General features: G+C 39.6%; 2 protein-coding genes across 4 annotated transcripts in view; both read right to left on the minus strand.

Moving 5' to 3' along the window:
• dlg3 (discs, large homolog 3) overlaps positions 1-11385 on the minus strand; it is an 87945-nt gene extending 76560 nt beyond the window's left edge. Inside the window, exons 1-3 of the mRNA XM_083915890.1 lie at positions 11246-11385; positions 9675-9806; positions 2600-2685 (exon numbers count right to left, since the gene is read on the minus strand). Of these exons, the coding sequence (XP_083772016.1) occupies positions 2600-2685; positions 9675-9806; positions 11246-11288 (261 nt within the window). The 5' untranslated portion in view covers positions 11289-11385. The remainder of the gene's footprint in view (positions 1-2599; positions 2686-9674; positions 9807-11245) is intronic.
• Positions 11386-13439: 2054 nt separating this feature from the next.
• gdpd2 (glycerophosphodiester phosphodiesterase domain containing 2) lies at positions 13440-27799 on the minus strand. 3 transcript variants are annotated; one of them, XM_083915892.1, is made up of 15 exons: positions 27664-27799; positions 25045-25252; positions 24156-24259; positions 23915-24008; positions 21859-21918; positions 21671-21769; positions 21448-21541; positions 19944-20089; positions 18874-18956; positions 18282-18441; positions 17965-18171; positions 16824-16972; positions 15952-16099; positions 15699-15781; positions 13440-13933 (listed from the first exon to the last, which is right to left on the minus strand). In XM_083915892.1, the coding sequence occupies exons 2-15, from the start codon at positions 25129-25131 to the stop codon at positions 13780-13782; spliced, it is 1668 nt and encodes a 555-aa protein (XP_083772018.1). In that variant the 5' UTR covers positions 25132-25252; positions 27664-27799; the 3' UTR covers positions 13440-13779. The 3 variants fall into 3 exon arrangements, with proteins under 3 accessions (XP_083772018.1, XP_083772017.1, XP_083772019.1); XM_083915891.1 differs by having other exon boundaries at positions 25045-25293; XM_083915893.1 differs by lacking the exon at positions 13440-13933 and adding an exon at positions 13940-15604 and having other exon boundaries at positions 25045-25293.
• Between the last annotated feature and the right edge of the window lie 176 nt (positions 27800-27975).

Here is a 27975-nt window from a genome sequence, read left to right on the forward strand (position 1 = left end):
AGGCTAAGTCTTTTTGATGTAGGCTAGCTTTGTGTTATCTAGCTAACGTTTTGCTAACATTAGCTAACAGGAAAGGGGGTAGTTGACCGAGGGTCTGTTGGGTAAGCTTTCTTAGCTGTTACTGGAGCACAGAGCAAAAAGGATCAGGATTAGGACGGGTTTATTGAAGAAAGCTTACCAAAAAGGTTTCTTAACGTTACAGTCAGCTAGCTAGCCAGTGACAAGTGCATTGAGACAGTCGTTGTCATGGACAAAGATTCAGATTCAGGCAAGTTTACAGTTCTAGTTAGGATTTAACAAGTTTAGTACTAGTAAGATAGCAGGCCGGAGGAAAGACAGGACACAGCCATGAGTTTAGGAACTGCTTTTGTCATAGGAAAACAGGATTTATTATTAATATTATTATTATTATTAAGTTATGGTTGGACAAGCAATTAGGATTTTTTCCTGTAATGAAGCCCCAGCAAAAAACACTAAATCATGAGTGTCTGGGTGAAGTTGCATTATGAACAAATATAGGAGATAATACACAACATTTGAATAGGGCCTGTGTAAGAAAACAATGAAGCTATCCTTAGAAGGTTTACGTGAGAGAGGATCCCCTAGAGCACAGAGGTAACAAATAGGGAATCAATATTACAGTCGATCAATTTAGCAGATCATCATGAATACTTTGCAAAAGCAAAATGAGAAGATAAAGATATTTACAGAGGATGAACGGACTGAACCAGAGGGAAAGTGATAGTTACAGTGCCCTCACTATATCACAGCTAAGTAGAAGAATATATTCACAACACTCAATGGACTGTTTCATATTTCTCAAGTTTTGCGGATCCTTTTATGTTAACAAAGAGAGCCACCTGGGGTGTCTTGGTGGCCATTCAGTCACACACCATATGTCTCTCTTTCTCCCCACGTTTACTGTCTGTATCTCTACAGTTTTAATGCCAAAAAGAGTGATATTGGAGATGTGTCCTGTTTTGCAGTTACGGTTAGCTTCTATAGCAACCCGATTTTTTAGACACTTGATCATCACGCTGCACGTCTCTTTCAGCTCACTTAAAAGCTTTTGTGTCACATTAAAACTGAGAAAAGCTTCAAAACCGTTTTCTAGTGGGCTCTTTTTAACTCTCAAGGATTTTGGAGTTGACAGTGAATGGTTGTCTTCCAACACAACCAAGACTCCAATTTTCTAAAAGGATAGGTAAGTGGCCATTCCCATTTCTGTGGATTTGCAGCGTATTCGAAAAGAACGGCTAATATTACATCGATAAACTGTTGCACACTTGCCATCGCTAAATAAATTGAATAAAGACCAAACCTTTATTATGATTTATTGAGTACATTAACCAGCCACATTACACTTGGTCTCTTCTGGATAATGAGTAAGAACCGCAAGCACTAGAAAATGGCCTGCTGCTTTTCCTGTTATGGAATAAAGGTCTGTGAGGCGTCTTTCAGCCCCATCGTTTGATTGAATTAGTCCGATGTTTCAGCGGAAGAATCCAGTTTGTTGATTCAAAGGGATTAAAGCTGCCCATTGTGCCTTTTAAATTTAAATTAAATTTTGTGCTAAAATTGAAATCAGGCTTTTTGATTTTGGCATTACAATGAATTTGAACGCCCACGTACCATCCGTAGACTAATGTTGCGTGACTGTGAGTGCAGACAAATAGGCACACACACACACACACGCACACACACACACGTTTTTGTAATCTGTGCTTTAAAAACTGTCCGGAGATCATTCAGTAAATGGGCTACAGAAGTCAGCCGAAGATCTATGTCATTAACATTTTGGCATAGCTGAAGAAATCATGTGACATTAAGTCAGGGCGTCCTACCCATCCAAAGGCTATTAAGAGACAAACAATTCGATTTTTTTTACTCTATTATTATACACACACACACACACACACACACAGGACCTATATACATGCAATTAATGGAGAGATGTCAGAGCGAGGGGGCTGGCAGTGGACCAGTGCCCCGAGAAGTTGGGGGTTCAGTGCCTTGCCCAACAGCACCTCGGCAGTGCCCAGAAGACGAACTGGCACCTCTCCAGCCACCAGTCCACACTCCATTCATGGTCCACACAGGGACTCAAACCGGCGACCCTCCGGTTCCAAGCTGAGTCACCTATGGACTGAGCTACTGCCACCCCAAATGATGCAGTAATCAAGTGTAGAAGTTCCATGGTGATATCTATTAGTTACATGTTTTACCCTACTCACCTGTCGTGTTAAAGTTCACGCGGGTAATATGCTAAAAATATTCTAAATAACCACATGGCTGCAAACACTGAGATCAGCCCACTGATGAGCAAAATCAGCGCTCCTTTGACTCTGATTTCCTCTTCTGCTCTCTTCCCCTTGTGTCCCCTCCCTGACGCTCACTCACCCGGTTGAAGAGTCATAGCCTCATGACTCATGATAACATTTTCTCCATGTAGGAGGACACAGGTAGTGACACATTGTGTTGGCTGCCGAGGAACTTTTTGCGCAGCCAAGCACGGCACACAACAGCATGTGTGACACCAGATACAATGTAAACATTAAGCATATTCTCTCCAATCTATAATGTGAAGAAGAACAATTACCTCCCACGCATCCTGCCGGCTGTCTTCTTTCACAGCACTTTGTTCTTTGTTCAGTTGCAAGGTCACCTCGTAACACTCTTGAATATCTGTGAGAAAAAAACAAAACAATAACGGGCGTTTTTTTTTTTCTGTACTCGGATCATTACAAACAGATGTTTGTGCTTTTTTTCAACACTGTAATCTTTATTTCTAGCTCATAACTTCTCAGCCTTGTAAAGTACACTGGTTTGGGTGAGCGAAAGAATCCAGCGATCAATCATGGACACATTAGGAGACTTTTTCCCTTCAGTGGTCCGCTGGATGAAAACGTGGGGGCGGGAGTCGTCTGTTTACATGGAAGTTATGTCTCCACATTTGAGAGTGCTCTTCTTATCGTGTTGCTGAACTACATGACTCAGGTACTGCCTGAGTAAATCGTCACCTCAGTGACTAAGAGGTCCACTTTATAATATTTGATACTACCTGACCAACATGCATCATGCCTCTTTCTCTACTTTTTTGATTCTCTTAGTTCTTCATCACCATAGATCATTTACACTGTGGGTCATTTCCTGTTTCATTGCTTTGAAGCTCCATTTTAGGGTGAGGGTACATGAGCGCCTACACTGATGAATAAATGTAGACACTGCCCCCTAGTTGAGTAGTGGGCAATTCATACCCCACTAAAGACTTTGATCTGAGTGCTGTAAAGAGGGAAGTTGGCTTCAAAAAAGCATTTTCCTGAACTTTCACATTAAAAGTTTCACATTGTGCAAAGTGAGATTTCCATGTCTTTTTTTAATTATATTTAAATATAAAGCAGGTGTAGGTATTAGATAAATACTGTGAAAGTATCAAAATGCTCAACCCACAGAGAAAAGCACATAGTATGAGCATAATAAAATGGTTAATTGATGACTCTAAAAGTTGCCCGTAGTGTGAATGGCGTCCCGATGCCCGTCCTGACGCCCGATGTCAGCTGGGATTGGCTCCAGCAACCCCGACAGGGACAAGCAGTTGAAGATGAATAAATGAATGCATGTAAACATGACCTAGTAGCAATCCAAAACACAAGAATGAACCTGGATGATGCTTCAAACTTAATGAGAGTAATGTGACTTTGATATACATATTTAATAACAAACATAACAACATATACATATACAGTGTCCAAAAAATGTATACGCACTTTAGATGATTGCATTAATTCCATTTTCAAAGTGTAATAATATTTTTAAAAAATCATTGATTGTTTTGTCATTTTTGTTTTGTTTTGCCTGATCTCAAATTGACGTCCATTCTGGTCCAGACGCTGCTGACAACGCGAAGAAATGGAATTGTACACATCACAAAACAATTCCCTCTGTATTTGCGTGCATTCACGTTTAATGGCTACTCTCCATTCAGCGACTGTTGCAGGGCTCATAGCACAGACTTTGTCTTTTACGTATCCCCATAAAATAAATATATATATATATACAACTTTAGTTATCAGCTGCTAAAGTGTGTATACATTTTCCGGACACCCTGAATACGTATATGTATATATACGGTATATATTGATATCAAAACACATAAGAGTAACATTGACATCTTAGCATGTCTTTTTAAAGTTTTCCTTTTCTTTTCAGACTCAACTCTCCTCGTCTTCACTCATCACCCCTTGGCTCATTACACGCCCATGTCCTGTGGTCACCTATTGAGTGGCAGCCATTTGATGAGAATGCATCAGGACAATTTTGCTGATGTCACACACACAGGCCTGGTTACTGCACCGTTGACATAAAGAGGTTGCTGGGGAGTTCGTCAACTTCCCAAAGTTCAGTGTCAGGACAAGACGTCCCGCAAGACATATTTGAGAGGGAAACTAAGGAAACGTAATAAACATGTCTTTTTCACAACAATTTGAATCTTTTGTTGAAGCAGACTCAAAGACACGTCTGCACAGTGTGTGTGTGTGTGTGTGTGTGTGTGTGTGTGTGTGTGTGTGTCTGTGTTAGAGAGAGGGAGATAAGAGTCAGTATGTCCCAACGAGATGCTGTAAGAACAAAAGTGTAAGAATGGAGCATGTGACTCATCACTGTGTCTGAATGTGGAGGAGTGAAGCCATGTGTGGGCAGAGGAGTTTGTTGCCCAGCTGACTAAAGAGCAATCTCACTTACACAAACTCTTATATACATGCAGACACACACATGCTGTAGGGCCTACTTGAATATACACACTGACATGAAGGCACAGACATACACACAAACACCCAAAATGACACCAGAACATGATTTAGATGCAGTATAAAATAAGAAATTGTTATACAACTCGAATTTTTTTGGGCTACGAGAATAAGTAGGCCGCCTTTCTACGAGCAAAAAACGTAGGTATTAAGTGTTAGACACACTTATTTGGAGCCATCTTACAATGTTACTATACTAATATTCACTCTTTATTTAGGCCCAGTTTGGGAAAAATCTCTTTAGCTGCTAAATGCTCCACTATGTTGACTAGCTAGTCGCTAATTTTGTCTGTCTGTCATGTGGTGTGTAGTATAGTGGGGTTATCAAAGCCAGCCAGCCGCTGCAGCTTTAAAGAGCCCTGAAAACCACAATAGTAAAATTAAAGGCTAAGAAACCGAAACAATGAGCTGAAAGATGCTAAAAAAGCGAACACTTAAGAGAACTATAGAGCCACACGGTAACTCTCTATGGTTTCATCCCTACAAGTGACACCTTTCACATTTATTAAGTCATTTGATTGTTGTTCATAAAAAGTTAATATGGTCAGTTCAGCTTTAAATAAGTTTTGCATCTGCTAAGTCTTGCAGGATTTGCTCTTCAGCTTCATCTAACACACCTGGCTTGCTTTCACATAACTAACACTTCAAATTACATCGTTCGCATCTATTCCTGGCAGAGGTGACGAAACAGAGCAAAGTGCTCAATCAGGTCTTAAAGTGTTTTGAGATCAAGATTCACAGATGCACAAAGCACAGAGTTTTTGTTTTACAGCTGTCACTGTGACTTTCCAAAAGAAATCTCTGAACTGTTCCAACCCTCACAGACCACATAAATTCCTGGCAGTGGAACAAAAATACATAATCCAAGCCAGAAGTCTCTTTCATAAGACTTATTCCCAGATCTCTTTTTGATGTTGGGACTATTTTAGGATGGCCTGGTCCGGGCTGTGAGCCTTTTTGTCACAGTCATAGGGGGTTTCCTGCACCTTTTCCCTGCCCAACAAAAGACTGCATGCAGGATCAGTGTGTTTGTGTGTGTCATAGCCCCCTCCTATTTGTCATGTACCTATTCATTTGAACTGAAGTCATCTCTGTATTGCCTGCCTGGGTGAATCATCCAAAAAAAAGACTGTGCCCATGGTTCTTTATATGATGATGAGCAAGCCACCGCTCACTAGAATAACACATTCACATAAAACTAGGTCACAATTTCAAGGCAGGGCAAACAATTCACCCTCTTGTCACTGCCTTGATAAAATATTCCTCAGGCAATTAGGGTCTTCTGTAATTTAACGTGTGTCTGTCTGTATGTGTGCCCCCCCCCCCTATGCTTCCCTCTGCATGTTTGCATGTTCGAACAATAGGGTGGACACACAGTTAAGGCAACCTTTGTTCGTGACTGTGCAACCATGCAGACATCCAATCAAGTGGCCAGTACTGAAGCTTCCCACACTGCGTCCAACACCTCTTTACTTCCCACAGTGCATCAAAGCTAGAGAGATCTTTTAAAAGCACAAAAACTGCACTCTAACGTTGGTAGATGACTGTCCGCAGCTTCACGGCCCCAAAACTTTCTTGTTTTTGTGCAAATGATCACTTGAGCACAGCAAAGTTTAAAGCATGGTCAGCTCTGCACAAAAGCAGCACAACATGGTCCGAACAGAAACGGGTTCATACGGCCCTGAGCATGCGAAGGAAAACACAACAGGAGAGGATGAAAGGATGAGTAATATTTATACAGCACTGTATTCCTATTAGTGCTGTGAACCGGCTGCTCCTTCACTCTGCCTTGCCCGATGAGAACCACATGTTGAACGAAGCCCTGCACCTGAGACACACTGGCATGACGGCAGAGAGCAGTTTATCCTCCCTGTCTGCCTCAGGCTCAACCCTGATTGTACATTCTTTGTGAGGAATGTTTGGAATCCCGATGTGTAAAGCGAATCCTCTCTGAGTCTCTTAAATAAATAACAAAGCATCTGATGCCAACAGTTATTAGATTAAAATATAGAATAAAACAATTATATAGAGACGTCTTTAAGCCATTCATGTATTCTGCAGAGACACATGATTCAGTATAACTGAACGCACATGTCTAGTAAAAATAGACAGGGTGAAAATATAATATATATTTATATGATAATGATCGTCTCTCAATGGAATCGTATCGTGATGAAATCTTACTGTAGATTACGTCATCTAAACTACCTCATATTTGTCTGTTTTGTGTTACATCACGCCATTTGTGTCCATGTTAACAATATATATATATATATATATATATATATATATATATTGTTAATATCTATATATATATATATATATATATATATATATATATATATATATATATATATATATATATATATATAAATTTGACTTGAAAATGTCATGTTCATTTTAAACTAAATGATTTAATAAAATGAGAAAATACTACTTTTCAAGTCAAGTATTTAATCCTAACAGGAGGAAACAGAAATAGGCTTTACCAAGTAAATATGTCCTACAGAATATTTATAAAATTACCAGAGAACATGCTATATCATGACATTATATCGTTATGGAGATAGGAAATAGCTTTTATATCGAGATAGAAGGTATTGGCCAAACAGCCCGACCCTATTTTATGGCATGACACAAATTCCCACTAGGGATGACACCTAGTTTGTGGTGAAAACACTGAGCATAAAGGTCAGACGCTTCTCCTTTGTTAAACTTTTGCTTTCAGCTGACTGATCAAATGAGTCAACATGAGTCGACATTAAACAACACTGAGACCACAGTCCTGCCAGCAGCTCTGTGAGGCTTGTACTTAGGCACAGTTGTACTGTGAGCAAAATGCTAACATCACAATGCTAACATGCTAATGTTTAGTCCATGGTTATAGTCTATGTTTAGCATATTAGTTTAACATGCTAACATCTGCTAATTAGTATTAAACACAAAGTAAAGCTGCGTCTCAGGGGAATGTTGTTAGTTTTGCAAGTATTTGGCCCTAAACTAAGGTACTGACACATTCAAAGTTTGACCTGATAATGGTACTAGATGTAAAGTCAAAGGATCAACAAAGTAAGGGACGGGAATGTCTGTATCAGATTTCATAGCAATACATCAAAATTTGCCATTTCACCACAAAAAATAAAAGTCAACATGCTAGTGGTGCAGACAAATCAGAGGATCCCCAATGTTGGTGGTCCTCCTTTAGGGGTGTCTGTAAATTCTGTGCTAGTCCATCAAACAGGGGTAGAGATAGTTCAGTCTGGAGCACAGTAGCGGAGTCACACACATGCATAGTGTGGCTAAAGACATACTTGGACACTCAAAATGACTTCCATGTCTACATATCGCCTAATTTCATAATTAAAAATATGGTTTATCTATGCTTCCATTTAGTATAAGGAAAACAATAACCAATTTAAACAACAAAACAAATACATAACCTGTATATTATTATATTTTATTGCTACAGTATGTCTGAAACCAGGAACTGCCTCCTGCAAATGTCCAGCCTTTGAATGACATTAAAAGGTGCCCTTTTTTACCTTTAATCTGTAACATTAATGGATTAAAATGTCCAAAACGGCTGGTTTCCTTAAGTTTATTGGCTTTTTTTAGACCATTTCATGTGATGTGTTTACTAATAGAGGCTGAATGAACACCACATGGTCTCCAGATGTTTCTTGACTTCACATGCTGATGACGGAAGGTCTAAACAATGGATAACTGGATACTAAAAGTCATAAAAGATGCACCAGTTGTGTCCTGCTGATCCGCCAATATCTCTGCTGCAGTTGAAGAAGCCTTTAAGATCGGACTTGTTGGCCTGTTAAGACATGTCGCTGTGTTCACTGCACCTATGATGTCATATCATTCAGATGTGTTTGGCGCTAAAATGGCGCTAAGCCTATCTGACAAACAAAAACTAAAAAAACATGATAAACAAGGGTCCACTATTGCATCAGATACACCACTGATAAAAACCATCCTACTCTTTAACATCCCCTCCCCCTCAGCTCTCCAGCAGTGGGTCAGCAGTAGCAACAGCAGACCCAAGGGCAAGCATCATTATAACACGGCTGCGGTAATTAGAAGGACCACTCATCCGTTCGTTGAACTGAAGTAATGTGCTTTTAAAAAAAAAGGAACTCAGATTCACATTGACTTCCCTGAGCTTCTTTTCAGTAACACCAGACTTGTAATGAAGGTCTAGCAGGGTAATAATAGTAGACTGATGATGATTTCAGGAGTCGAACCGTCAGTTTTAGCAGCTTCAGTTGATTATTAATAGCTGTCAAGATCTACAACATAACACCTACTACATAAGTTCATAAGGTATATGTTATAAGAGTGGCCATTTTTTTAATCAAAGTCAAGGGAAGAATTGTGCTTTCACAGCGGGAGAAGTCGCAGCTTATAACAACTCAGTCTATAGATTGACTGAGTTGTGGTTGGCTTTATTGGTATTTCATTACAATGCGAGCACGCCACAGAGAGGGGTATACAGCAAACCTTTGTGAAGGGAAACTGAAAGACCTCTTTCATAAGAGTTAATTGGGAAACATTTAGACCCAGTAAACTTCACATACAAATTAATACAACCTGACCACGTCTACATCCTGTGTCTGCCTGCAGCCAGTCACACACCAACACAAATCAGAGTATATAAGCCACACTAAATAACTGAGACAACCGAGCGGAGCAGCAAACCATAAAAACCGAGCTGTAAACCGAAGCAAAAAGAAGGGGGTGGTGTGAACAGGAACAGTTATTTAGAAAGTACCCCCTGAGAGAACTCTGATGTAAACTAAAGGACAGAGTTTTGAAAGCCGGACTTCTGCAAAACAAGCACTTTTACAGTGTTTTTCTTACCAAGTAGGGCATGGAACAGCTGGCTGCCCAAGATGGAAGAGACTTTACCCACGCTGGTCTTCAGGGCCTGCTCCTCTGGACTGGTCAGGTTGGCCTGGTAACGTCTGAGCAGCCCCACTGCTCGCTCTGTGTCTGCCTCACAAAATAAATACATGTCTCAGGACAACAGCAGAGAACCTACGCATGTTGGCAGCCACTGATGACAGGGGTAATTATAGTCTTAAGAACGTGGGTTACAAGTAATATTTATCAGATTGCTCAAGGAAGACAATAATCCAGGGATAGAATAGGTATGTACAGTATGTCAATTGATTGATTATTGCTATTATAAATCTCTCTACTGACCTTTTCTTTTTTTTATAAAACACTTTTAATGCATTAAACTCATAGCTTGAATACTATTTTACCAAACACACAGAAAAACAAAGCTCAAGATCTTCAGTTTTAGGGGAAAAAATCTAATCACATTTATGGAGCTGTAGCCAGTGAATTTGTGCTATTCTATTAATTAATTCTGCTTTATCATAGTGATAAACCGATACATATTATCGGTCTTTTAGGTGTATCTGTATCGCCAATGCGGTGTACTGCTTTTACCGATAGTTTTTTCCCGTCATTATTTACAGACAGGCGTCCACAGGCAGCTACGTGTTGCTGGAGACAACTTTTTTATGTTCAATAAATGTTCCTTTTTTTTTAAATTCAGGCTCCGATTTGTTTTCATCGTTGTGTATTTTTTATGATGTAAATTGAGGGAGCAAAAACAGTATCGGCTCCAAATACAGGCTCAAGAAAATCGGCATCCGTATCGGTCAACAGCTAAGGATGACGAACAAAAAATCGGCATCGGCTCTAAAAAATTCATATCGGTCGATCCCTCATTGATCGCTTCATACGATTGTTACCGACTACTTTTCTGACAATCCACCAAAGAGAATAATTGATTTTAAACAATAATTTAATGCAGAATTTCTAAAAGAATATATATTAAAAAGGTAAGTGACAGAAGATGAAGCATCATTAAACATGAACATCATTTCTGACTCTCACAGTTACGGTTAAGTGCAAATATGGGATTTTATAGAACATATATCATACCATATGATAATTTACATTTGACTCATAGGTAAACACAGCACTGTTGTTTGTTACATTCCCCTGCGGAGCACATAAAAAGGTCTTCTCTTCTCCTGCAGCAGGACTGTACAGCTGGTTGTTGAACCGGGTGGGTGGTGAGGATCACCGCAGCAGAGATGATGATGATGCACATCACGGAGGTAATCTACAACTTTAGTTTCCTGCCTGATCCTGAACATTTGGATCATTTGGATCGAGGAAAAAAAAAACTCCACAAAACTAAACTGCGGCCCGGAAGTTGCACCAATTTCCAGTAACAGTGTTTTTACATTAAAAAAAAACAAAAAACAAAAACAAGGGATTATAGCTGAGGTTAGTGGGCCAGTGAAAAGCCGTGCGCACACGTTCATGAACTACTGAGCTGGCATTAACCTAAAACTTCCAACTTTAACCGAGATTTACTACAAAACTTTTGGCACGTGAACGGTACTTACCATATTTATGCACCATGGTGTGGCCAACTCCAAAAAAAGTCATGAAAAAATGACAGTTTGGATGTTTTTAAGCAGAAAAAAATCACACTACAGTAACAGTCCGGGGTAAGTTTACAACCATAACTGTCGCTCCTTCTGCACAGACAACAAGTAGAGTTTGAAATCCACTCCCCGTGTGTCTGCGGTGTTTCTGCAGCAGTCAGCAGTGGTCCACACCCACTGACGGGTTAAGATGTTACAAGAGGAGACTGTTTACTTTGTGTCAACTTTCCAGAAGTTTTTGGGGCAAAACGGCCCCAGAGCGTGACATGTTCCTCCTCCTCCCCTCACACACACACACACACACACACATGCCCCCGCCTCCAATGGAAAACGGCCTCTCTCAGCCTCTTTGAGACACTGTAATATTGTAAATATTAATGCATCAAAAACAACCTGCAGATAAATGATATTTTGCATGACACAATAGGTGATTAATCAGTTAGTGACACATCTTGTCCAGGGTTATGTTTTGCTTTGATCCGCCTCGAAAAGTTGAATCTTTTCCAAATGTTTGCATTGTGTGCCATCTAGTGGTGCGTCCCTTACAGCATAACGTGCAGAAGAAGTTGGATGGAGCTTTTGGAGGCTCCAGACGCAATGATCGACCCTCAGGCGAGTCGGTGTCGGCTGTGGTGGAAGATCACAGGTCTGAAAATGAAGTAAAATGTTGAGTTTACCAGTCCTCTGGAGTGTGGAGCCCCGCGCCTCATCTCTGCTGGAGGCGAGCATGGATGAGTCCACGGAGGCCAAACCGAATCTCCGACCCGACAGGCTGCTCTCGTGTTGCATCATGGGTAGTGTAGGCGCCGAGGATGAAGAGCGTGCTGAAATTCTTTGGTGTCAAAATTTCCCATCCATAAATTTTCCAAATCCCGGCCAACCTTGAATCCCTTCAAAGTTGAATCTCTGAATTATTTTGAGTCTATTTAAATTATTTATAATGAGAAAAGTGTTGACAGCTGATGTGTACATCATAAATAAGTCAGTGTGGTCTATACCTGCTCTGTAAAGTGTCCTGAGATAACTTTTGCTATGATTTCGCATTATAAATTGAATTGAATTGAATTAAATTGATACACAACACGATTGTTATCAAGGAAATATACCTTTACATTACATTTTTAGGATATATATTTATTTACTTTGTATTTATTGTTGTATGTTTTCTTCCTTTTTTCTTATTTAACGGACTAATGTTATAATGTAAGATTGTAATGTTCATTGGAAAGAAACATGCCTTCCATAAATATAATTAAAGTATGATGCTGAACTGTTCAACTGTTTGTCACATGAAGTTTGTGAGAATTTGTGGATAAAAATATGGGGGGAAAATATATATATATATATATATATATATGGTGTCCATTGTGAGTCTGACAATATCTTTTATATAGTTAATATTTTTACTTTCTATACACTGTAATATCTGTTGACATGTTTCAGATGTAGTTCAGATGTAGTTGTAGGGTCTGTAGTTCATAGGATTTTGCAATTGGGGGGTAAAAAGACATTTTACTATTTATTATAAATAATACTATTATATTATAAAAAAATACTCAATTAGGCCTTCAGGTAAAAGCCCTGCTTTAAATATAAAGGCAAGTAAAACGTACAAAATGTATGAAAGTTATATTCATTATGCAGGCAAGATGGGGTCTTTGTTACACTATGCCTATATTAGACTACGGTAGATTTTTTTTATTTAACCTTTTTTTAAGATAAAAGTTTTAAGTTTCTTGTGGATTGATATTACTGAGGCATCAACATATAACAGTAGTAATAGTACAGTTGTTTAATTTATGTGAAGCCTAATATGTATTGTTTTTTATATGCTCATTATTGGATTGAACAAAAATCCTCTGCAAAGTAACTTGTAGCTAATAGCTGCCAAATATGTATTATAGAAAGGACAACTTTTCCTTTTGAAAGTTAAAGAGGAATAAAAGTATAAAGTAGTAAAACATTAAAATACACGCGTCGCATAAAATATGTTGGAAAAAAAGCACTGAATTATTACATAAAGAAACAAGGAACCATGTAGGTTTAAATGTAACTTAATGTTGGATATGCTGCTTGTTATCACTTTTTGACTGTCATATATATATATTTATATATATTTATGTAGGTGAGGATTAAATACACAGACACAGGACAGTTTAGAAAATAGTTGTAGTGCTTTTGGCTCAGGTTACAGTATATATACACATCATTCCTACAGTGGTGACACCATGAAAACAACAAACTGAAACAGCAACAACAACAGAAAAAACACAAAGTCATAAAGTGCCAAGAGAAAATCCAGTGCCGATCTACAGTGCACGTTACAGTGAGTCAGACAAAAGCTCCATATTTTCAGAAGCAACGGAAGAAGGATTAAAACCAAGTTAACCAGTTTATACAGAAAACAGTCAGTGGCTCAGTGCCGATATAACGTTAACATTTTATAACCCCTGAAAAGAAACAGCATTCTTATTTTCATGGCTTCAGAATATTCACATTGACTTGCTTTCATCATGATTTGGGTCAGAACTATTCTGTCTTTGCAGAAAAGGGTGCACATCAGAGTCCTCGGTCACACGGCTGGTAAGAAGGGAGACAGTTCTTTCTCGTTCCAGGTTGAAGTATTGTGTCTTTGCTTGTCTGTCCCTGCGTAGAGTCACAAAAAAGTTACAAAAACAAACAAAGGAATACATTTGTACCACTCGTTAAAGGTTTATAAGCTGTAATTAATCGTTTTCTTCATGTTTAAAACAAAAAGATTGTGTCACCAGGTTGTGAGAAAATGATTTAGCTGGTAATCTTTCTATTTCTATGATGACAGATTGTTTTAATCCATAAAATCTGCAGTTTTATATGTTTTTAAGTTCTTTTAAATGGATCCAAGTAAGTGGTCAAACAGTAAAAAGTAAAAAAAAAAATGTTTGGCCTAACTGAAAAATAAAGCTGTAGTAAATAATGTATAGTTAATTTAGCCATATGTGTTGTAATGTATAAGCCTATTGTCCATTAAAGTAGCTTGCATTATAGCATGCTCTAAAATGTTATTTTGTAAATAAAGAGTACAGCCTCACATTTTTACCTCCAGCAATCATTTTGTCATCGTAGTTACATTATAGTTATTAACTTCATGACAAACAAAAAGGATAGCATGGATTAATATCACCACTTGTATAATTATTACAGTAGCAACATGGATTTGTGGATAGCAATTGAAGATAGATGAACCCACTTTAATCACGATTGTCATCTGGATCACAGTGTGCAAATGTTAATAATGTTAATAGCGGTATGATTTTGAGTGTGATTATTGTCAGTGTGTTAACAGAGCTGTAAGAATTAGTCGATCAGTAGGTTAGTCCATAAACAGAAAATAATCATAATCAATTAATCGCAGAAGTCGTTTTTTCAGGAAAAAAGCAAAAACACTCCCATTTCTAGATTTGATGTCATTGCCAGCTGCAACTGTGTGTGTGTGTGTGTGTGTGTGTGTGTGTGTGTGTGTGTGTGTGTGTGTGTGTGTGTGTGTGTGTGTGTGTGTGTGTGTGTGTGTGTGTGTGTGTCTCATGGCAAAATGTGGTCCTGGAGACACTACCCCAGAGGCAGTTTTGAAAACATACTTGGTGTTTATATTTCTGTCTGTGGCCAGATTTTGTCCCAGCAATAGCATCGCAATCGTACAAGAGTCTTTCATGACTCTTGCACGATTCATTGCAGAAGTGTTGTTGAGATCAAAATAAAGGTTGTGTTGATAGGGAGGAGGCCATATCCCCACCACTTTACTCCCCTGGCCTGGTTTGGTGTTGCAGCTGGTGTGATCCCATCACAAGATGATCACTAGTTTTATATGAAGTTTTGTAAACCGATGGCTAACCTAAGCCCAGGGCTGTACACTGCACTTCTACTAGCTCTGGGTTAATTGTCAGCTGGACCACGTAACTAATGTTGAGATTGTAGAATTGTATTGTTTACTTAACCCCACTTCAAAGTCTTAGCTAACCCTGCTCCAGAGTGCTCCAGAGCCGGGCCAGCCAGCCCTAAATTGGGGTTTCGCCCACTTGAAATGTGGGATTGTGCCAGTGCGAACAGCTCAATTAGCTCCAGGCTAAGTGCAGTGTGAAAAAACCTACAGAGAAGTGGAAATATTTGGGTTCTGGACTGTAGTTTTGAAGATGTCGCCTCATGGACATAAGGATTAATCAGTTAAACGTGAAAATAATCTCTGATTGATCAATAATGAGCACAAGCATTAGTTGTAGCCCTAACATGTTAAAATCTAAACGTACAGTACCTCTTCTGTGACAGAAACAGTGTGTTTTCCTGGTAGAAACAGTAAAGTGCATGAGTCAATCTATTCCCATTCATAGACAGCAACAGACGCAAATGTGTAACAGCAAACACGTGCTCCGCTTACCACTGAAAGATGAAGAGTCCAGTCATGATCAGAAAAGATACAATGTCCACTGTAATCCATATTATTTTGTATTTTAGCGGTGCCTGTAACACACACACATGCACACGGGGTCAAGGTGCATCACATTCTTTGAAAAACACTTGTACAAATGTGCCAACCCTAGAACAAGTGCTTCAACTGACACTGTTTAATGCTGGTTAGTAAGGTGAACAGAACGTGAAGTAAAGCATGTGCAGCTGTGTCTATTGCTCACCATGAACCAGTCAGGTTGGTCCATGTCTTTCAGGAGGTGGCAGGAGTTGGTGGTAACTGAGCTGGCCCCCGCACACCACAGCAGAGAGAACAGCCAACGCTCATTAACCACCCACAGGTTCACCGTAACGTTCCTGCTCCGAAGATCCCTGTCAGATACAAACACAACATTTTAAAATGCACGACTTTGTGTTACTGGAAGAAAGTAAATGTGTGTATGCAGGTCTCTAAGTGCATGTTTGTTCTTTTGTGTGTGTGTATATATGAAAGTAGGTGGATGTAAGTGTATGTGCATGCAAAAATATATACTACGCTCCTGTAGGTATTCCTCTCTTACTTTTTTGCTAATATATTGATTATTATGATCGTCTTATTAGATACTTTTTGCATTTATTTTAACATAAGAACATACAGAAATGTTCTGCTTGCATACATGGATAGACAGGAATAAAAACATACATACACACATGCATCATGATCCCTCACCAGACACACATTTATCCCACACACCATTTCAACGTGACCAAATGCATGTGATCAAAAGGTGTGAGATTACAATCAGTATGTTTACGTGTAAAAGGTGTTACCCTGTGCTGCCCTGTGATTAGCAAATACAGTGAGTTCATTTAGCACCTATTTCCCAAACATGTTGCTACACTGCATTTCAGTCTTCAGTCATTTTAATGAGGTTTTTTTATTGCTGGGTTGAGACATTATTTGAATCACGTTCCCTTGAGGCCGATCCTGCGCCTCTATGCTCCAGCGCCAGCACTGTGTCTCAGCACGCTACACACACTTAATTAACACACTACTGTGCACGCCTCCTGGCACCACCACATACACAGTGTGGGTGTATGTTCTTTAGTTCCTTACCTGATTTCTTTCATACTGAAATGGCTGTATTTCACATTCAGGTGGTTCCCCCCTTTGTTAATCATATCGGTTTCATTGTTGTAGACCTGGATGAAGCCTGGAGCCGTCTTATTTACATATTCTCTTTCTGCTGGAGGAAGCCAGAGGACCTGTAAAGATTAAGTGAATCGTACAGAGGTTTCCACAGACACAAGTCACAAAGTGCTTTACAAAAGTATAAAGCAACATACAAGAAGGTGATTATATGACAAAAACGCAACGCATTACGCAATACGTAATGAAAAAAAAACAGAATACACATTTAAAATTACACAGTAACATAAAATGCAGACCTGGTGCATACAGGTTAAAGGTCTGTCTAAACAAGAATGTCTTTATCTGCCTTTTAAATAATCCACAGAAACTGCAGAGCATTCAGAAGTTTAGGTCAGACACACTCAAAAGCCCATAAAGGAATATACTGTACAACACCTTAAAGTGTAATTTCGGCGCAAAATCATCCCATGGTCTTTTTTTTGCACTTACATACTTCAAATAAGCCATCGAGACAGTTGTTTTCGCATATGAACTATTAACGGATCAATCCGGTAGAGTCGCTAGCAGGACATGGCTAACACTGATTAGGGGCAGTGCGGTATATGCATTAAAACGTCTTTTTTAACCACTAATACCACTCAAAATAACACTTAGCCTCTGCAGCAGCATGATAAGAGTCCTGACACATAAAACAAAGCACCAATGGGTTCCTTCCTTTTGGATTGACTTTGGTAATCCACTTGAATGGACTTTACTGTGAGAGGAGCTGGTACAGGGGCCAGTAGGTAAGTCTTTCAAACACTCTTTTAATAAACGCTGGGTTCACTAACTACATTGTTGGTGCTTCGTTTTATGTGTAAGCACTCTTCTCATGCTACTGCAGAGGTTTGGTGTTATTTTGAGCAGTAGTAGCGGTTAAAAAAGCCACTTTAATGCCTTCACTGTACTGCCCTGAGCTAATCAGTGTTAGCCACTACCTGCTGTTAGCGACTGCTAGCAACTCTACTGGCTTATTTGATGTATGCAAGTGCCAAAAAAGACCATGGGACGGAATTACACTTTAACAAAAATGGCTTTGTGAAATATCAGAAGGAATATGATTTACCAGGTTTGGATCAATGCTAGAATTCAAGATGGCGTTCACTGTGTCCACTGTGTCATTTTCCTGGTTGGAACTATAAAGGTCAAATATCACTGAGATGTTGTGCTGCTTGGCGAGGTCGAGGAGCTGAAGTAACGAGGGTATAGTCTGATTCCTGGCTGTTTCCACCTCCTCTTCCGAGAGCTTGGACACTGAACAGAAAGGATCTGTCTGGAAAGTCAGATAATACTTCCTGTAACTGTAGCACGCTGCATGATAACACAGAAACCTGTATGCAATGAGTGTGTGTGGACGAGCATGCGTCCAAGCACAGCCCTCACCTCAAGGAACCGTTCACCTGCATTCAGACTCTGTAATTCCTTCCAGGTCAGGTTGGTGCTGTCGCTGAAGTCTTTGCCAGGGAACTTCTCTTTAACGTTTGTTGTTCGCCGCAAGAACCCAGAATTTTGGTCATGCATCAAGAAGGGAATTCTGTCTTTACTATGTTAGAAAAACAGTGATCATTTGCAACTGTGAGGCCACAACAGTCCCAATTTGAAAAGTGGATTAAATATACTGTATATATTTTTAAAACTTATTGACTTATGTGGTAATAAGTCACTGGAACTGATCAACAACCAGACACAAGTAACTGATCCCTCCCCCAAACAGTGATTGTTCAATCCTAGCTTAGCAACTGTAACTAGGCAGGGCATGTCATGTCAAGCTTCAGTATGGTGTATATAGTATCTTTTTTTAGCCTTTCCAAAACCAAAACCACAAGGGCAATGATGCTCCTGTGTGAGATGTTCAGTGTAACGTTAGCAGATCTGCCCTAATGTGGGGAGGTTGACACCCCAGTAAAATGCTACGTAGCTCTGCTAGTAAACACTGTGGGTCTCTAGAAATCACTGTAATCACCAAAATGTATACCTGAGCTGTACGTCTGTCTCAAAGGCTACGACGCCGCAAGCAATGCTCCTGTTGAACGACATCATGGTGTTCTCCGGGGCCAGCTGAACACAGTAAGGACAAATGGGTGAGACACGCTCATGTGCTTAAACTCACTAAATACCCCAAAGCTGTGTGAACACACACAACCCCGTATAGAGTGGTGTATTTGCTGTAGTGTGAACACATGAATATGCGAAATCTATCTAATATTACATCAGTAAAAGACTATTTTTGCTTTCTTGCCAAGAGTTAGATGAGAAGATTGAGCTCATGTTTGTTTATTAAAAGCAAAGCTACAGCCAGGAGACAGTTAGCTTAGCTTAGCATAGCAAAGCAAACAACTATGATAGCTACTAATTGACATGTTATAATCGCATCTGTTCAAATACAGAAATGTAAACAACAAATTGTGATTCTATGCAGTGACTTCCTGTCAGAGCGGTAATAATCTTCTTTTTTAACTCTAAGCAAAAAGCAAATAGCACATTTCTCAAGATGTCAAACCATCCCGTTAAATGATCATTAAACCAGCCTCCTCTGACTGCATACAAAACAAGCCTTAATTATAACTGCCATGTCTCAACCGTGACAGCTCTTTCCAAAAGTGCACTAAAGTGGTCACTGCAGTAAGATCATTGGTGTTAAACAGCCTGATCTGTCTCCAAGAGAGCAATTTGAAAAGCTTGAGATATTTTACAGCGTCCTCTTCATCCTCTGTGTAGAGATTTAAAGGCCAGGTCAAACGGGGTTGCTAATTATTCTATCTCAGGCCAACAAACTGTTAAATAATCATCATGACTCAGCTGGTGATTAGTTTCCATTGTAGCCGCCTGATGGCTGACGATGTATTCATGTTTTATGTATTTTATCGTGTTTTATGTACCTTAGCCTGTGTGCCTGAGTCTCTTGTGTGTTCTGTTTTACCTGGCTTCAAGACAAATTTCCCCACAATGCAGGAGAATAAAGTCAAAGTTGAAACGAGTTGCGACACAATGCAAGGTGGACCGTGTGTACCTTCAGGGTGTTGTTCAGTAAAACAGGATGCTCACCATCGGTGCGCCCCGGTGACCAATGAGCTTTGGTTTGTCAGGTAATTCCCGCAGCTCTATCAGACAAGGGGACTCGATCTTCAGGGGACACAGGAAGATGGCTGCTGTTACCGCTACAAACATCACCGCAATCAGGAACTTAGACCCTGGTGAGAATAAACGTCAAACAATAAAATAATCCTCTTCAGCTGTTTACATTGCTGTGAGTCTGAACAGAGGAGGTCCCTTTTGAAGTGTGAGTAAATATCCGGCATTGTTTGCACTGTGGGAGTATCGTGAATATCATTAGTGTTATCCAAGTCTTTCCCTTTGCAGGAATTGACTCATGAGTATTTCTGTACATAGCTTTAGGCAACTTGCACTTTACAGAACTTATTAAAGCAACAGCCATTTGTGAAAATACATATGTTTTACCTGGTGAGCTTGAAAATGAAGTCGTTAAGATAATTAGATAGAGAATCACCTTAACACTTGCACAGAGACACAAACTCTAGTGTTCTATAGTTTAGGGCGTTGTCAGCTGTGATGCTGTTTTACTTAACAAATGTTATTTACATCTGTATTTTATCTATTATGTCTTTTTCACTCTTTACTTCAACCTATCCAACTATTCCTCACACATGCGCCTTAACCTGCGAATTTCCAGCAACATGAACGATAAGTGCGCCTGCGCAAACACCTGCAGTGCAGAACCACAAAACTAATGGGTTAGGTTTGGGAAAATATTGTTGTTTAAAGTCAGTTAGGTTAAAATAAGTGTGTTTGTTAAGTAACATATGTATGTGGTGTTAGTTAAGTACGTAAGTTACATAACAAAAAAACTAGCTAAAAGTGGCCAAGGACCCTTCCCGACTTTCTACCCATGTACTTATGGCCTCCTTGCTCAATGACTCGTCTAATTCTCAAGAAATGGTTACGGTAAGGCATTTATCCCAAATGGTTCAGTTTAGATGATTAAGGTTAGGCATCGAAATCTAATGTTTAAGGTTAGTACTGGTGGTCAGAAGGTGAGTCTCGCAAATCTAGGGTTACCATCTATACACGACCCAAATCACAGCCATTTTAGAACTTGGACTTTATTTTGATCTAAACTACACACCTGTAACATTTCATGACTATATCTTTGCACGGTGGCAACACTATTGCGGTGACAAAATCTTGAAACACACAGACAGACAGACAAACACCTGGCAAAAGGCTCAAAACCTCCCCTGTGGTGGTTCCTGCTACAGTAGGCACCTCCAGGACCAAATTTTGCAATGATGAGACACACATACGTTAGCTAACTTCGCCCTGGCCCGGATTACATGGGTGGTACAAATTAAATAGTGCATTATTTTTCGAACGGACGAACAGTGACTGAGAACAGCTACTATCTCAAAATTCTCTTTCTCTCTATCTCTTTCGAAGTATCTATGTACAGTGATATTTGCGTCTGGAAAAATGTTGTGTTTGTACACAGTGTTGTAATTGGTTATGAGTGATGTCAGTGTCTGAGACATACATTTTTCCTTGGCCTTGTGGAAGCCCTGGAAGACGAGTGAGCTCAGCAGGGTCAACGCCCCAACAGCACCGAACTGCAAGAAAGGAGATGTTGCCTGAAGAGAGACAGACACGCACATGAGAAACACATGATGTACACAGACAACTGAGAACAAAACCACAAACCTTTACATCATATCAATCCCACAAACACTTCAGTCCCTGACATGACAGCCTCACTGTACCTGGAGTGACAGAGGAACAGTTGGCCATTCTTGTCGCCACTTAAGACAAATTCCTGTGACCATCAAAGTGATGAATATCACACCAAAAAATAGGAAGATCTGTGTGGAGGGGAAACAAATATGCCATTTATCAATTTGATCAACCTCAATAGATGATGCCTATTTGGAAATATAAATGTTAACAATACCTTGTGTAGCCAGTGTAAGTTGAGTGGTTCTCTTAAGGCAACTTGGAAGAGTGCAAAGAGCTGCAATGAATAATATTCAAGTATAAAATTACTCATTATGACAAAAACATATCTTATTGAAGCTGCCATATTATCTGGTTACATGGTACAAGGCAAACTATCTATTCTATGTTTCTAATTTAGAAAGCTAGACTTTTAAACATCCAATCTCATGACCGTAATTATTAACCTCTCCCCTGACAATAAGGTGTATTATTCTGCAATCACCAGTGATGGAAGAAGTATTCAGATCCAAAACATACTAATACCACAATGTGAAAAGTGCACTCGTATGTAAGTATTATCAGCTAAATGTGCCGTAAGTATGAAAAGTAAAAATACTCAATATGCAATAAAATGTTCAATATTCATGTTTAATATTGATGTTTCTGGATTGATATTCCTGCTGCATTAATGCATTTTACTGCTGCAGAGGTTTAAGGCTGTGCTCTTTTTAACGCCTTTATTTACTGTTAGGGAGTTTAATCTACGGCAATGCGTCATATTCGATTAGATTACCACACGTTTGGAGCAAGGTTGTCCTGTGAGAACCAAGTATCTCTAAAAAGTCAATTTTTCATGAGTTTAGAAAAAAAAGCCCTGTTTCTGCCAGCCCAGCTTTGTGACGATGCGTTTTACAGCTGATCCAAGAGGCTTTTCAAAAGAGTTTTTATAGCTTCAGAAGTAGGAGAATTTTCTTAACACGTTAATTAAGGAAGGACTTCATCCTTCAGTTTATCACAAACATTCAAAATCAGAACAACTAGAGTACATGGTTTTCACTGAACAGGAAGTAACTTTCAATTTATTTATCAGATGAAATCATATAAAATACAATTTCAGTTAAATAGTCAGTTCTAAAGAGGTAAATCATATCTTAATGAGTAAAAAGTACAATATTTGCCTCAGAGGTAGTTGAGTAGGAGTTAGCGTTGCATAAAAGTAAATAACTAGTATGTAAAATTTGTATTAAAGTGGATTTTTTTGAAGTGGGGTTGTATGAGGTACTACAAAGTCAGTGTATAACCCGCAGTAGATGGCAGTTGACATGCCCCACTTTGTAAAAGCAGTTTAGGTTTAAACTACGCTTACGCTCTTCCCTTTGGAGCTACATTTTCTCAACGTATTCCTACGATTAAGTGCAACTGCTGCAGATTGTATTACATCGCAGAGCAGCTGTTTGAGTCAGACTGTCTGTGGTTTATGGAATTAACAAGTACAAGGAAATAAAAATAAAACGAGTGATTATTTTAGCGACGACAAAATGCCGTTCACTGTGGAAACAAGAGGGATCCTCTTGTGAGCCGCAGCATACAGAAGCACTTTTGCAGACCGAGGAGAGAAACTGGGGTAACTTCAGTGGAAACTGGAGAAAAGTGCTGTCTGATGAGCAGCAACATATTCTAAATATATCCTATATTTAAACAGAATTGGATGTTTTTTAGGTGTGCCATTTTTTATGGTGGCTAATACGTTTAGCTGCTGACCCCATCCACAGCAACACATTGCTAAACTTCTGTGTTATGTCTCCTGCCTGCTTCTGTAAACTGGATGCGTGATGACAGCCATCTCTTGTAGGTATTACGCAGACTATGGATAACAACCTTTTACTCTTCAAAATATCTGAACTATCCCTTTAAGTCCTCAAAGCAATTTCAGTCAATAGCAACTGGACTTGGTTATTTGTCTAGGAAGACGTTTCACCTCTCATCCAAGAGGCTTCATCAGTTCATGTACGCATCTGACCAGGCTGGGACTGGTCCAACTAACTGGTGTGAGATGAAGCCTCTTGGATGAGAGGTGAAATGTCTTCCTAGACAAATGACCAAGTCCAGTTGCTTTTGACTGAAATTGCTTTGAGGATAACGATGACCTGGACAAATGAGAATATTCACAGGCTTATCCCTTTAAGTATAGCACAAGTAGTAAATGTACTTAGTTTGACTCCATCACTGGCGATCACTGCATCATTTCACTACAAAACACCAACATCACAGCATCAACTCTATATTCTCACCAGCAGCAGAACGCAGTAGCTGGTTAAAACTGCCGAAATGATGATCAGCACCATGACCCAGTTCACCCATCGTTTCAGTATTTTGAAGCCCTCCCTGATAATAGAACAAAAGAGGGCATCACAGGGTTAGCAGAATAAAAGGTCACCAATAAAGAAAGAGAAGAGGAGGAAAGAAAAGAGAGGATTCTGGGCTTTTGTGCTTCAATGTGGGTCATTTGTCTGTGTGTTTGTGATCACTCACCAGTTAACATCCTCTCTGTCATTAAAAGTAACCAGGCAGATGTACATCCAGCACAGGGAGAGCAGGGAGACCAGCGTGACAAATGAGAACCAACAGCACGCACGCTGAAATGAAAGGAACAGGTGACATGTTATTAATTCTCACTCTCTGATATTTCAAAGCTTTCAGGTCATGGGGGTTAAAATAAAAATCAGGATCTTTTGTGTGCGGTGAAAGTATGTGTGCGTATGGATTCCAGGGGGATTTGATCCGAGAAGACAATGGAACAATTCCAACATTTTTTCATAGTTGCAGCACAGTTTCGTAAGAGCTCACAACAAACAGGCTCTTCATGCTCTTTCAGCATCAACACACACATCCACCTTCTCATTTTGTTTTTATACGGATAAACAAGCCTGTTGGAACCTGCGGGTTCACACGCACATTTCAACATCATCATTACTCCATTTACATGTTTTTCCCTTTGCCAATAACACCTGAATAGCTTACTCCAAACAAAGGTATCATCTTGCATCTGAAATATTTAAAACACAGGAGTCATAGAGCAAAAACTGTTCATTTGTAATATTGTACATTCCTGAATTCAGTCTGATGGTATGTTAATCCCTGATTACAGGGATTTATAAAGGTTATTCTCGGTGAAAGTACAAGGAACCTGCCAACTGAAATAGATTGAGTCATTTGAAACCCCTATTTCAATTGAATTTCCACTAATATGCCTTTAAATATGCCTTTACCTTGTCTTCCTGTAAAAATCACGCACTAAAGTACAAAATTAGCAATGCTGAAGAAAATAAGAACATCTCAGACGTATCTGAACTCCTCATGGCCATATAACAATACATTTGAAAACATATATATAAAGACAAATACGACTAAAAATACTCACTTTTCTATTTGTTTTGCTTGAGTGCTTCCAGCGGCAGCTATATATGCCCCTGCTGCAAACTCTGCAACAGCTCTCGTCCCGAGACATCACTTCTCCTCCTCATTCACGGTGTAGGAAGTGCAGATCCTGCTCAAAGCAATGTGGACGTCTGACACATGCAGCCTGAAGAAGGATGGAGGGAGCCCGGAGAACTCTTTTTCTCTGGATACTGAGGAGAGGAGAAGCCCGACCTCATTCACCTCTCTAAACCTATGAAGTGTATTGGAGGGAAAAAAAGATGACTGTGACTGAAGCAAATGAGGGAGGGGGTATTAAGGCAATCCGTGCTCAATGACCCTCTCAATAGAGCCTGTGTGCAAAAAAAGGGGGTATCGCCACTGGCAGCACTTACAATGGCCAACACCATGGGGTATTGAGAGCAGTGCACAGACCGGCCTGAGAGTGAAGTCACACTATTGGAGCCTTTGCAGCACAAACAGCGTGACAGGCACATCCATGCACAGAGAGTGGGTGGAGGAAACAGACTGTGTGTAAGTAAAGAACAACCAGTTTACTCACTTGACTGAGTAAAAGACAGTCTTTGGACATGGATGATGACTTTATAATGATTTTAAAGGGTTTAGATTCCCATGTTGATATGCACAGCCTGAGAAAAGGGCAGAAACAAGATGCTACATGTTGGGGCGAATCATTTTAAACTAGTGCCAGGTTTCGGTCCACTCTTCCAGAAGGGCATGGGAAAATACACGTTGATTGTCACCCATCGAAGAGGCACATTGTGCAATAAAAGGTTCTTATTGTGAGAAAACTTTGTGCGACCAACCGTTTCTTGTTCAACTTGATTTGACTTGGGGTTTTGCCAGCTATCTTTCTTCCTGGATTGCAAATTTTGTTTCCACAGTCAAAGCCTTCAGGATAATAACCAGGTTCAAGTTCAGGGCATGAGTTTTGAATGGATTAGGTCAATTTAATCATTTACCACTTTTAAGGTATTCTACTGTTTGGAATGAAATTACGTCCTATCATTCAGTCATGCGTTTCATAAACAGAATAAGAGGAAAATCACCTGATGTGTACTTGTTGGGACAGGTCCGCAGGTGAGAGCCTAAATGTCACTGACACGAAACATAAGACGCCTTGTTTTACGGCCAAACTGAGTGATACAAGGAAGTTTAAATCTGAGCTGAATGTTACCAAGTACATCAGTATGTGAGAGCAACCACACTGTTTAAAAAGTGAAACAGAAATGTCCCGCAATACTTCCTCACTGCTGAGTGCCTTACAACAGTGCCCTTATGACCCTGTCTAACACACAAGCTGGAAGACATCACTGTTTATTTCTAGACACGATTCTGGTATTGTTTTCACCTTGTGAGTCTGTGGGTGTGTCAACATGGCAAAACATGATCCTGGTGACACCTGCTTTAGTAGGAATTACCCCAGAGGAGGTTTGGAGTATTTTGCTATGTATATTTGTCTGTCTGTCTGTAGACAGATTGTCATCCCAATGGTGACCGAATTGTGCAAGATGCACGGTGTGACCCCAGCAAGAAGCTAGAAGTAGGGGAATAGAAAGTGGGGTCATTGTCCCATCATAATCGGTCTCTAGTTTATTTCAAGATACTTCAATTTTAATAAGATAATACGATTGTTACCTGATATATGCTCTTAATACAACACACAGTGGTACCTGAATTGTTAAGCAGATTAAACGATAACCGCTGGTTGGTAGTAAAAAGTAAACTGTAATGACACAAAAATGTTGTGGAATGTGCAGCGGTGTGTGCCATGACAAACCCACGGAGGAAACAGTGAAAAGCATCATACTCCCTGATGCATACCGTCATGCAGTCGACGCCACTGCTCTGCTGGGACTTTCCTTCTTATCAGAAATGGATTTGCCACCAGTTTCTTTTACCCCGAGATAAATTAACAAAACGCTCACTATTGACCAGCTCTATTTCACAAGCAATCAGCTCCTTAATAGCTTTTGATAACAGGACTTTTCACTTTAAAAGAAACCTGAAATTTCAGAAAGTACTAACTGTGGTAACTTAAATCATCTCAGGCATCCTTATCACCTACTGTAACACCCATATATTTTTTATCACGTGCTTTGTTTTTTAAATCTAGCTCGTGATTTGATCCTGATTTCTGGCAGGAAGAACGGTGCAATTTTATTTTTTAACTAACTCACAGTTTTGATAAAGGCATCTGATATAGCCTAGTCCTGTATTCCCCACAGTTTTCCCTGTACATCACTGGGAATGGCATTGTTTTTTTTTTCTTGCATTTCAAAGCCTTATGTTCAATTGACACATATAGTAATAGTGAAAACTACATTTCTATTATATTTTTTACTTTTTTTCTCTCATTAACTTGGTTACAAATTATAAATAAAATCGTAAAAATGTATAAACGTAGCACCATGAATGAAACAAGTGAGGAAACTGATAACTTGTAATGCAAATATACCTGCAATAAAGTAATAAATAAAATACTTGTAATCTTGAGCACTTGGATAAAAATAGCTCAATGTAATATATGTTATATGTAAATGTATTAAATAGGCTTATCTATCATCTATCTGCAGAATCTGAAGAACCAGCAGAGACTCACCATAAATCACACTGTGTCGTGAAATTCCTCCTTTCTCACACAGACGCACGCTCCGCGGGAAAACCACCAGGACTGCCTCCACTCTCCTTCTCTTGCATCCTTTTCACTTTGTGTGAGTCCGTGAACTGAATAAGAATGGTCCCACATGAATGGGTGCAGGGATGAATGGGTGTAGCCTTAACAGAGAGGGAGGATCCAAACACTTTCCCTCAGTCAGGTAGTGAGACCTGCAGCCTCAGGGAGGGAAACTGAAGCTGCACACTGACAGTTCCTCTGCAACAGAACAGAAAATACTCCTCCTCCTCAAGCTTA

Source organism: Echiichthys vipera, assembly GCF_963691815.1.
Source record: "Echiichthys vipera genome assembly, chromosome: 6".
NCBI lineage: Eukaryota > Metazoa > Chordata > Actinopteri > Perciformes > Trachinidae > Echiichthys > Echiichthys vipera.